The 12,134-nt window shown below is 40.9% G+C and overlaps 1 protein-coding gene across 1 annotated transcript; it reads right to left on the reverse strand.

Annotated features, from left to right (window-relative positions):
• Positions 1–7,084: 7,084 nt before the first annotated feature.
• On the reverse strand, positions 7,085–8,939 carry serf2b (small EDRK-rich factor 2b). The gene is made up of 3 exons (XM_035629141.2): positions 8,782–8,939; positions 7,901–8,009; positions 7,085–7,519 (listed from the first exon to the last, which is right to left on the reverse strand). Exons 1-3 carry the CDS (start codon positions 8,786–8,788, stop codon positions 7,441–7,443), a joined length of 195 nt encoding a protein of 64 aa, XP_035485034.1. The 5' UTR covers positions 8,789–8,939; the 3' UTR covers positions 7,085–7,440.
• Between the last annotated feature and the right edge of the window lie 3,195 nt (positions 8,940–12,134).

The raw sequence follows: 12,134 nt of genomic DNA on the forward strand, positions 1-12,134 counted from the left end.
TTAATACCAATCAGACTTAAAAATACATAAACTAATGCATGTGGACTAAATCTGGTGGTCACAGTGTATCAAACTGGGAAGGGAACTTGCTTTTTTAAAAACAAACATATTGATTAATTTGTTTTGTAGATTAAAATGGCATTTGTCATTAACCCTGCTTGTTTCCCATGGGAATCTACATATATTTTGGGGGTGCATGAATAGATGGAAGTCATGAAATTTAATTTATATAAATCATTTATATTTGCCACCACATTTTTCATGGGTTAATTGAATCAATGCTACTCAAAAATGCAGGTAAAAAAAAAAAGTTAATTCAATTTAGTCTAAATTGAGTCTACACTATTCTTTTTGAAAACCAGTTCAAATTTTGCTCATTTAACAAAGTCTTTTCCCACTGTCATATAAACTCACAATTCATTCATAGAGACATCACGATGACTTCATTCCTACCACATGATCATAAATAGTTCTTCGATCTACATGAGCTCGGTTGTGTCTATAGTCCTACAGGGTGCAGAGATATCTCGAAAAATTCATATGTCTGACTTCTTCATGACATCACATATATGAAGGGGAATAATTATCTGGCCAATAAAAGCTTTAGTTTTTTCTCTCTAGCCCTGGTTTTTGTGCAGATCTCTCAGAAAACTTGTCTTTCAGACCACGTTTTTCTTGACCTTGACCTTTGACCAGTCCCTTCCAAAAGTTGATCCCACCAAGTTTGGTGAAAATCTGTCGCTGTGTTGTTGAGTTATATTGCACGCGCGCGCTCACGCACACACACACAGGCAAAAACAACACCCTGCTTCAGGCTGAGGCCAAGCGCACAGGGTGATTAAAGCTCTGATAGGTCAGCTAAAGAAAGCCCAGAGCTCATTACACCCATTACGGCTACTGCACACTGGTCATGGATACACACGATTTCAGAGGGCGGCCCTGTCAGAAACATCAGCTTTGTGAATCAATAGGAACAGTTTTTTTCCTGTGTGCCGCTGGCGCCCAGGACTGACTGATCTGTTCTGATTTCTGTCCACTTTACTTGTGGACTTTGACCTCAGCACAGGCTCATCAAACTCATGAGATCTCACTTTTTTCCCTCTGCAGTTACACTATTACACTCGGTTACTGAGGCCACTGCACATGGTTATCCCATGGCCTTTCTGTGATCACTCTGTCAGCTTTGCAGTCATCAACAATTGTAAGGTTGTACATCTTCAACTGAAATCTCAGGAATTCTTTTTTGGAACCTTTAACACACGTACAGGTTTTCTCATCTATTCTTGGCCCACAGCTGTTGCAAATATCAAGCAACACTCCACATCCTCTGACAGTTGTGCAGAGCACATCTCTGACCATCATTTGCATGAGACATCTGCGAGCATCCAGCCTGTTTGGATGGCACACAATCTACTATATTTATTATAGTAAGACCGCATTGCAGATGGTCTCTTCGGAGAAAGAGAAAAATGCCTCATCTGTCACTGTTGTGTTATGACAGATGCTATCTGACCATTCAATCATGTGCAGGCAATGGTTAAACGCTTAAAAGAAATCAGAGTGCGTGCAGTCTCTGAATGTCAATTTTGACCATCTGGCCTCGTAAACAACAACCAGCCTCTCACTGGAACATGTTTTGTTCCGTTTCTGATGATGTCAAAACCAGGTTCGTTACTACTTCACAGATATTTGCACATGCCTGTCGAGTGCAACTCATTAGGCTCTGGAGCAGCAATATTTGGGTATACCAGGTACTACAGAGTTGAATCTAATAAAACTATGCAGAAGTGAAGCTTGAATTTGTGTGAATATCAAGCAGATTCGGGATTTGTGGAAAATGTTAAGTGAGGGAATAGGAACAATACTGCATATAATAAATGGTAATGTTTCATGAGCTTGATGCGCCACTGACTAAAGCTGCTTATACCATGAAACTGTGTCATAATAAACGCGTCGTTATGACTAATTTTCTGACTGATTTCAGTCATTTTAACTTTAATGAGGTTGTTCTTTTCCATAAGATATTTGTCCAAAATGTGTTTCTTTAGGCGTCCCACAGGGCACCTAACTTAGTCCCATATGCAATTAGCCAAACCTGCTACATTGACAGGAAAGTGGATCTGCACCAGCAGCTCTTCTCTGCAGTACTATCTATGATACAGCCCACTCTCTTTACAAATTTCTTTATTTATTTAAGTGTAACAATTGAACTGTACTGGACCGATATTTTCTAAGAGCTGTACATAAAGTGAATACCATTCATTCTTCTCTATTCAGATCTGTTTACCTAACCAACAATTTAATCATCAACCGTCAGAATAACATTTTTTTTCTTAAAATGTTTAACCTTAAATCTATACCCAAGCCTGAGAAATAATGAGACGTGGGACAAAAAGAAGTCTGTTTTTGTGCTTGCATCAGGCTATGTAATTACAGATCAACTCACTTAATGCACAAATGGGGAAGTCTGTTTTCATGGACATGCCAAGACTGACCCCAGTCAGTATTAAGTCGAGCCTCAGTGCCCTAAAATTATTCGGCAGGAAATTGTGCTCATGCAGGACAGAGCGCTGTGAATAAATCTCACCTTATTCATGTCCTAGCACTCCTGCTGAGACAGAGTACAGCTGCCGGCAGGAACAACAGGCCTCTTCCCTCGCAGACTGTACATGTCTGTGAAAGCTCTGATGAACACATGGATGTTATGGAGTGGATACCCGGTGCCGGCTGTGGCTGTGCCGAGGACTCAATGTGACTCAGGGTTAACAAAATCCAAAAGAAGCCTGTCCTTTCTGCCCTTGTGTGTCTTTCTCTTTCTTGTTCTGAATCCTTCCGAACCTCAGTGTGTTCTCTCTCTCTCTCTCTTTTTATACCCTGCGTCAGATCCCATTTACCTTCAGCCAAAGCCGCTCATCTGCCGTCAGCCAACGTTTGATGAAGAGCAAAGATTGTAATTTGCTATTCATTACTAACAAATCATCGCACTGTGAAAAGTGCCTTTTATTTCCGCCGCCTTGAAAATGATTACACTCACCTTGCATTTGAGCTGTGATTGCATTGCACATTTCATGGCGACGCTTCGTCGATGGCGAAAATTGAAAAGGCATATTTACTTTTCACAGTCAATGAATGGAAATGAGTCCCGACCCAACTCCGCAGGTCACACGCACCTCTCATCTCTCTTCAAAACTGGAGGGTCACATGTTGTTTGCATGGATGATGATTTCAACTCATCTGGTAATAACCTGGAACATCGCCTCTCCATCTCCTCTCATTTTGGTGAATCGGGAAGAGGAATTTGAGTGTTTGTGTACAGTGTGCTGTACAGTTTTTATTGTCCCGGGGGGGAATTCTTTCCACACAACGTGCACAATCTTGTGTCTTAAGCACATGCAATTAGACACAAGCTCGTGCTTGTATACTAAGCTGAAAATGGGAGAGCATGGTTCAAATTCCTCCTCCTTTTGTGTTTCTTTTTAATTCATGGCAAATTAGAGGTATCGTTTTAAAGGTTGGGAAATACACTTCATTTGCTCTCGATCAACCAGTCTCATGTCTGTACAATAAAATGAAGCCACAGCCAGCAGACGGTTCGCGTAGCACAAAGAGGGGAAACTGGAAAAAACTCTGTCCAAAGGTAACAAACCCGACCAGCACCCTGTAAACTCACAAGGGGATCATGTGCTGGATTAGTTACTTCCCGTAGTCTTCATGCATTCAGGAGGCCTAGAAATGACATAGCACAAACGTCAAATGATGCCTTCAAAGTACCTGTGATTCTGTTAAGGACAGCTTCTTTTTTTCTTTTTCCCTTTTTTTGCTCCAAACAGTTTTGTGTGTAAAATGTGCTCTGGGACGTTTAGCTCCAAAGATCAAGATCAATGACACTTTTCATGTGGACAAGTTCACACAATTACACCCATGCTGTACATGTGAGCATGCGCACTGTTTTCCAGCACTGTCCTGGAGCTCAGCTGACTCGGGTCCGGTGTTGAAATGATCGTCAGCTTCTGGATTTCCATCATAAGAAGCAGTCATGTGCAAGACCGTCAAAAATCAATGGAGCAGAGCAGGAAGAGTACATTTTGTGTTGTAGGTCAGTGTGATATATGGGGCTGTGATTTTATGATATCATTGAATTAATTGATATCTACAGACATGTCAGATTCCATACATACCAAGTGAAGCCGAGTCACAAAACTGCAACACTGTACCTGAGGATTTTAGCTGTGAATGTGTGTTCCTCCTATCCCATCATTATCTACAGTGTAAGCAGTGTGAAGACACAGTCCTTCTGTTAAGGAATTGCACAGCACACACTAAGTGCATCACCATTATGTGTCATTGTGTCATTGGTTTAAATCAATAGACTCTACTCTACCAAGCTCTGTGTTTCTCTCACACTTCCTCAGAAAAAGCAAAGCGGGAGTATCAAAAGCTAGATAGTGGGACATCCCACCTTTAGATGTATCGCTACTGAACCCTCACACAGATTTAATGTGATTGATCAGTGAGGTCTAGGGGCGAGACATGGACTAAATCTGTTTCTCTTAGCCTCCTACATGTCCCACCTTTATTACAGATCTCCCAGGGAATTAACAATTCTGACATATATGGGGAACTAATATCTACGAGGGTGCAATTTGTGTGCGGATTTATTTGTGTTGTCATAAGGGGATTGTTGGACCTTGGCGGAGGCATGCGCTCTACTGAGTGACATTCCAGTTGTGTCTGTGTTCTTATATTCTTCGAATTTCACCCAAGTTCACTTGGGATATGCGCTGAGAGTTTCCCTCACTGAGCACAAACAAATGCTCCAAACAGGAGTTTGTGTGGCAACAGTGCAATCTGTAAAACGCCACAGATAAAAGTTAGGTGCTTCAGTTAATGTTCATATCAGACATTGGAGTGGGTAAAAAAAAGAAGTGATTTCTGAGACTTTGACTGTGGCATGATAGTTGGTGACAGACGAGCTGGTTTGAGCATTGATGAAACTGCTGATCTCCGGCCATTTTCATGCACAACAGCCTCTAGAGTTCAGAATAGTGGGGGAAAACAAAAACCTCCAGCGAGCGGCAGGTCTGCAGATGGAAACGTCTTGTTAATGAGAAAGGTCAGAGAAGAAAGGTGGTCTTTTCTCTCCACACCGAATCTCTCATCACCACTGAGCTCCTCTCTTAGGCCCTTTTACATACACCTGGCAGAATCCACAGACAAGTTAGTCTGTGAACCCTTGTGCCTGAATGTAAGTGAGATCTACCCAAACCTGAGAGCAGAGGATCGTGGATGGTGGCGGATATGGTTAGAATTTTGTCGAATTTAAGCAACCTTGCGGATTCTGCATTTTTTCCTCATCACTATTCAGCTCCTCAGTTACACTGCCGCTATCTGAGATGGAAGAAAGCTAAACTGGACTTAATTATACGCTCTGTAATCGGAGGACACAAACTTACTGGATTTCAGTAAGTAGACAGACAGCTTATTGACTATAAATAGGCTGAGCTGTAGCTTAGTGGCTCAGTGAACACTATAAAATGTCAGAAATATGTATTGTGTGCTCATGCTGGTGGATGATTGTCATAATACAAAGGTTCTGTGACAGCAGGGTGCGTGTGTGTGTGTGTGTGTGTGTCTGTGCGTTTGCTTAATTTCACTAGAATATAATGTTCATGCAAAACCTTCCGACGGACTCATAATCCGTCACACTGTGTGTAGTTGGTAAATGGCTCGAGTCTAAAGAGCTCATAATGCAACATGACCAAATCAGACAAACACAATTTCTCTCCATTACCATTCTGAATAATTCCAATGTTCACCATCAAGAATTGAAAAAAAACTAAAACCGTGGTGTATGCTTCCACCCAGTGGTCAGTGTGTTACAACAGCCTTATGTTGTTACTGCCTGCTGGCTGCTTGGTTTGATTACAGAAAACCTGGCAGACCCCAGTGTTACACAACACAGACAGAGCAGAAGCAGACACAGATGTATCCTCAGCTTATGCTGGCAGGATGATATCTTGCATTATTAAAGGAAAGAAGGATTTATATAAAGAGCTACTCTCTACTAGATTAAACAATTTAGGGAGGGTGTTGAATTTGACAATAAATGGCGTTGTTGAGAAATTGATGTTAACAACACTGCAGTTTAAAAGGCACAAATGCTGTGTTGCTGGAGGAGTTTGGTTTTGTGTACATAGTCGTTTACCTAAAATGTCTGACCATATTTTTCAGAGCCTCATTATTTATGGTGGGCAATGAGCCATGAGCATTATGTACTATACTCGAACCACGGATACAATCACAATTCATCTTGTAACTGCATCATGTTGATAGTGCGCAGTCACAAAGAGGCTGGGGTGAGACTGCACCGGCAATTAACTCATTATGAACATTTCTTCATTTTCTTTAAACTGACAATTGTTTATGACAGAACAAAACAACTTTTGTTTGTAGAAAATGTTTAAAGGAAAATTAGTATTTACATGGCTGCATGGTGTAGTGGTTAGCACTTTCGCCTCACAGCAAGAAGGTTCTGGGTTCGAACCAACCAGGGCCTTTCTGTGTGGCGTTTGCATGATCTCCCCGTGTATGCGTGGGTTCTCTCCGGGTTCTCCGGCTTCCTCCCACAGTCCAAAGACATGCAGAATGGGGTTAGGTTCATTAGAGACTCTAAATTGACCGTAGGTGTGAATGTGAGAGTGACTGGTTGTTTGTCTCTGTATGTGGCCCTGCGATAGGCTGGCGACCTGTTCAGGGTGAACCCCGCCTCTCGCCCAATGTTAGCTGGGATTGACTCCAGCCCCCCCGCGACCCTTACATGGATAAAGCAGTAGACGATGGATGGATGGATGGATAGTATTTACAAGTATTCAAATTTCTTTTCAATTTCTTGTCAATCAGAATATGAAACTCAAATTATCCAAATACCAGTGTTCAGAGGAAATGCCTTTACATTTTTTTTTTTTTAAAAAGACCAAACTAACAATCAGAAGGTAAAGATTTGGCGTTCAGTGTTCCCACAACAGAAATACAGATCATTTTGAATTATTAAACAGACGACCATTAAGAGTAACTCAAGCAAGCATGAACTAAAAAGATCCACTTTATTTGAAACCAGCAGGGGACATTATTGTACAAAAATACACAAGTGTTACGCAGATGCTTTGTGTCAAGACTTGTTCATCTTTCTCCTGCTGTGTACACCACTGATGGTCCTCTGCATGCAGCACCAACGTGGGAAAACCACTAACTTGCTCAGACATAATTTCACCGAGTAAAATAACAGATCCAACAAGCAATGTCATTTGCCAAAGGGAAGAGTGAAGGATCGTGGGTTCTTGAGTCTAGACAAAAATGACGGATCCATGATTCTCATAAATATCGGGAAGAATGCTGAACACGAGGTGTTCTTGAGACACCAGGATGCGCTAAACTCCGACTTCATTGTTTACTTGTGGACTGGCTTTCTTTCCCAGGGTCATTCGCCTTTTTCTGCTTCTGCTGCATTATCTCGGCATCCCTTGAGGAGATTTGGGGAGAAAGAAAACACTTCGTCAGGGCAGATTCCACTGCATTTCATCCACACCAGTGACATCTGTAATTTTTTGATACTGGAACAGAGTCTCAAGTAAAAATACCTTTGCTTGTTTTTATGGGGAGCACTGATTATACATTTGGTTATATACTGCACAACTGTACCATAGTGGGCTTTGGAGAATTTACTTGAGAAGCCACAAAACTGCACAATCAGCAAGGAGTGAAATAGCCCAGAGCCATATATTCAAGTTGTTATAAATTTTTACAGTGCTGCAAAAACATTTTGCCCAAGTTTGAGTGTGTGTGTGTGTGTGTGTGTGTGTGTGTGCTCCATTTCTTAAATGCATCTACTGATGCTGCCTACCTCTGCTTCCGTGCAGCAGCCGACAGGCCATCGTCGCCCCTCTTCCCTTTACCATGGTCAGTCGCCTTCTTGGCATTCTTCTGGCGTGCAAGTTCACGTTGGTTTCCTCCTGCGTAGTCAAACAAAAACAAAAAAAGGTGCAACAATAACAATGAAGCGCGCTAATTGTGCATATTGATGAGGAACACAGCAGGTATGTGACGTACACCCTTTAAAAACAACACATTGCACTATGATCTAATGTCACAGAGGACCAGGGGACGTGGTCACACGACAGCACCGCGTCTGTGTTGAGGCATCGACAGCACCGGTGCAACACACGAGAGCAGCCGACGTGGCAGGCTCCAGAACAACAGCACAGGGGGCGGCAGAGTCTCCTCCACCGCGGTCTGTCGCATCGGACACGTCAAAACGAGGACAAGCGACGCCGCCAGAGCCACGAGAAGAAATAATAAAAACACTTAACAGCTGATCAACTTGACGTGCTGTACTGCCACGAGCAACGCGGATACAAAGACTAACGCGCTGTGACGCTGCTAGCCAATGGCTGAGCGGTAGGCCGAGGCTCAGACTAACAGCTGGACACCGAACAACCCAACGGCCGGTCGTTGATGACGAACTTGACAATAACACGCACGTAATGCGACACACACACACACACACACACACAAGTTCGTCAACTCCAAAGCGACGACTTGCCGTTGTAGCCGAATGAAATGTATTATTATTATAATCCAGTCAAATAACGTTCCGTCCGTTCCAGCAACTAGACGGCACCCGGGTCGACCAGTGGCCGGGGCTAGCGAGCGGCACAAAGGGCCCACATGCAACCGAATGCAGTACACGAATGCAGTACAGTCAAAGTACGTGTAGATACTCACTGGTCATTTTAGTAGTCGACGCTTCTTCTCGCCTGAACTCCAGATACGCTCAGCCTCAGGGCCGCTGGCTCCCTTCTCGTCGCTGTTGTTGCGGCTCTTCTCGGTTGCGCCTCTGTTGTCGCTGCCAAATATGCGCGAGACTTCCGCACGAGAACCAGAACCTTCCAGCTCCCGGACTCCGCTGCGCATGCGCCAGTGTAGGCCCCCGACTCAATTTGAGATGAGAAATGATACAAAACACAGAAGTTATCCTATAACAAACTTTATACATATAGCAAAAGTCAGAGTGAGACGTATCCATTGAATTGAAAACCATGTGCTCTTAATGTTAATATTAGTATTAGTATTATTATTCATATTAGTATTAGTATTATTAGTAGTGGTGGTAGTAGTAGTGTAGTAGTAGTAGTAGTTGTTGTTGTTGTATATTGTTCTTATGCTCTGTGTGTAATTGTTCTATATAGTTAATTTTTCTAGTCTTATTGAAACCTTCAAATCTGTCTTTGGTCTGCTGTAATTTCCAGATATCCCCCATGAGGATCAGTAAACTATTATCTTATCTTATCTTATATGGGTATGCAGTATTGTAGAAGTAGTATTTTTATTATTGTTGTTACTATTATCATCATACGATCAATAATAATGATTATTATCATTAGTGGTAGCAATTTGTTGATGTATATTGTTCTTGAGCTCTAGTTTTAAATGTATTTCTATTTTATTTTATTCCATTTTATATTATTCTATTCTTATTTAAACCTGTACTCAATCTGTCTTTGGGCCGCAGGAATATCCAAATGGGATCAATAAAGGATTATCTTATCTTATCAAAAATAGTATAGTGGTACAGTAGTAGTAGTAGTGGTTTTATTACTATATGGGATTTGTTTCAACTGGACGGAATCAAAACATAATTTGGACTCGTTTGATGTTAACATAATGATTATGCTGTGCAATGATCAAGTGACTTTTCTTCTCCTCTTTCAGCGTACTGTCCCACATCAGAAAGGGGACATGTGCAGAAGGACACACCGGCTTGCCTGCCTTCATACAGACTTGCTGTGTATCCAATGTAAAAGTGCACGTAAAATTAATTTCATATACATAAAATTTTGTTTCACTTCACATCCTTTATATGTCTGTGTGTCTCTCTAGTTGCTAACTTATAATTTGGCACATTTTACTTAAATTTGTATTGTAGATTCAGTAAACCAATTGACTGTAACTTCACTCACAATTCTCAATTCATAGTTTACTACTGGACAGCCAGCAGGTGGCAGAGTGTGCTCAAGTAAATTTAGAAAGGACACCCCTGTGCCACGAGATTATCTACTGTCTACTCCCATTTTTGACACAGAGGCTACAGCCTTTTTTTAAAAAAATGATACTGGAGGAGATCCCATGTAAAACATTCCAAAAGTAAAGTGATTTTCCTTGCAGTTTTTGTCGAGTGATTTTAATGACCGGCTGGTTATTAAATATGACTGAGTCATGTCTGCTTAAAACTGAACTTGTACTCAGACACTGACACTGACACTCTGAATAGAAAAAAAGAAGCATACTGCACACACCTGAACTTTAATGTGCTTAATGCGCTGTAGATCAGGGCATCGTGGACGTTTTCCAAGTAAGTACACGTTTCACTTCAAGATAAAGTTATGGTTGTCTGCTAACAATGTCATGAACATGGCAGGTTTGGTTGAAAACATATAAGTATTAACAAGAAGCAAACATTCACAAAGTACCTGTTGTTTTTAAAGGCAAGCTGGAAACTGAAGTCCATAGTTGGTAGGAATAAAAGTGTTCAGATGTGGGACGAGAATGAAGACTGGGTTGGGTTTCTTGCTGAAAGACGAATACTGTATTTTAGGGACATAATTACTGGCTGAATACAATGAGCCCACAAACTACGGCTGCGATTGTCTGGCAAATAGTGTGTTTGGGTGAAGAATAGGATCCCTTTTTTGAGTTTGATTATGTATTGTTAGTTTGTTGTGGTCTGCAGGTCTCTGCAAACTAGTCTGTTACGTGATTGATGTCCAGCAAAAAACTTTTAACTAATAAAAGTCCGAGCAACATATATATATATATATATATATATATATATATATATATATATATATATATATATATATATATATATATATATATATATATATAAATATATAGATAAACTGTATATATATTGCCATGTTTCAAAGCGTTGAAGTCAAAATACGCTTTGAGTATTAATGTAAGTGTCTGTGACATGTTCATGGAAATGTTTGGGTTTCATATTTATATTGTAAATTAATGTATGTCCTTAAAGTGGTGTTTGGCAATTTCCTGTGCACTTTGTGGGGATTTTATTTTGAAAGAACAGTACTGGGTCACATGACCAGAAATGCCAACGCTAAGACTGACAGACTGTGGCTTTGGGCCCCTGGGCCTGACAGTCAGCATGGATGCAGAGGTGCAGTCCTAAAAGTATTCCACACGTGGTCCAAAGGCGCACACGGTAATTGTTTTTAATTTGTTTGGTTTGTTTGGTGTTGGATTGCTTTGCATGGTCAATGTTATGCTTTTTTTTGTTTGTTTTCATTTGAATTCAGTTATTTTATAATGTGCTCATTTGTTTGTACAGAATGTACATCTTACAACGTTTACTTATGACTATGTTTCATACAGTTGTCATGGTGTCTAAAGAGGAAAGAGAGAGAGACAAAAAAAAAACCTTTAAAGACAACTGTTTGAATCAACGCCATTATTCCAAAGGCCCTGTGTAGTTACAATGAGCGATGGTCATAAGTGAACAGATACAGTATGCTGCTTATCTCTGTATTTTTCTGTAGATGTTAGTGACAGCAAATTAATAGTTGTAATTACAGTTACAATATATTTTGGGTGCTTTGAGATAAAACCTTATATTAGCATGATAACATGCTCAAAGCGACAATGCTAAAATGCTGGTGTTTAACAGGTATAATGTTAAATTTTTTCACTGTCATATGTAAGTATGCTAATGTATGCATAAACTTTCATGGTAATCCATCCAATAGTTGCTCCGACTTCTCAGTCCAGACCAAAGTGGTGGATCAACCTAGCGACCGAAAGCTACTTGAGAATTGTTCACCATGTGTCAAATGGTTCATGCTTTGGACACAAAGGATATAAGACTGAAAAACTGTAGCGGTTTGTGGATCTTGCTATAAAAGAAAATGGTGTCATTTGTGCCCGCCCCCATACAGATTGAGCAACTGCGATCTAAATGTTTGCAAATCGCAAACAGAGGATTGAGTGTATAAACAGCCGTGTGCCGGAGCGTGAAGACTTTAACAGTGTGTAGAACAGCACGTCTAACACTGCGGTCAGTT

This window comes from Scophthalmus maximus, chromosome 4, assembly GCF_022379125.1.
Source record: "Scophthalmus maximus strain ysfricsl-2021 chromosome 4, ASM2237912v1, whole genome shotgun sequence".
Lineage (NCBI taxonomy): Eukaryota > Metazoa > Chordata > Actinopteri > Pleuronectiformes > Scophthalmidae > Scophthalmus > Scophthalmus maximus.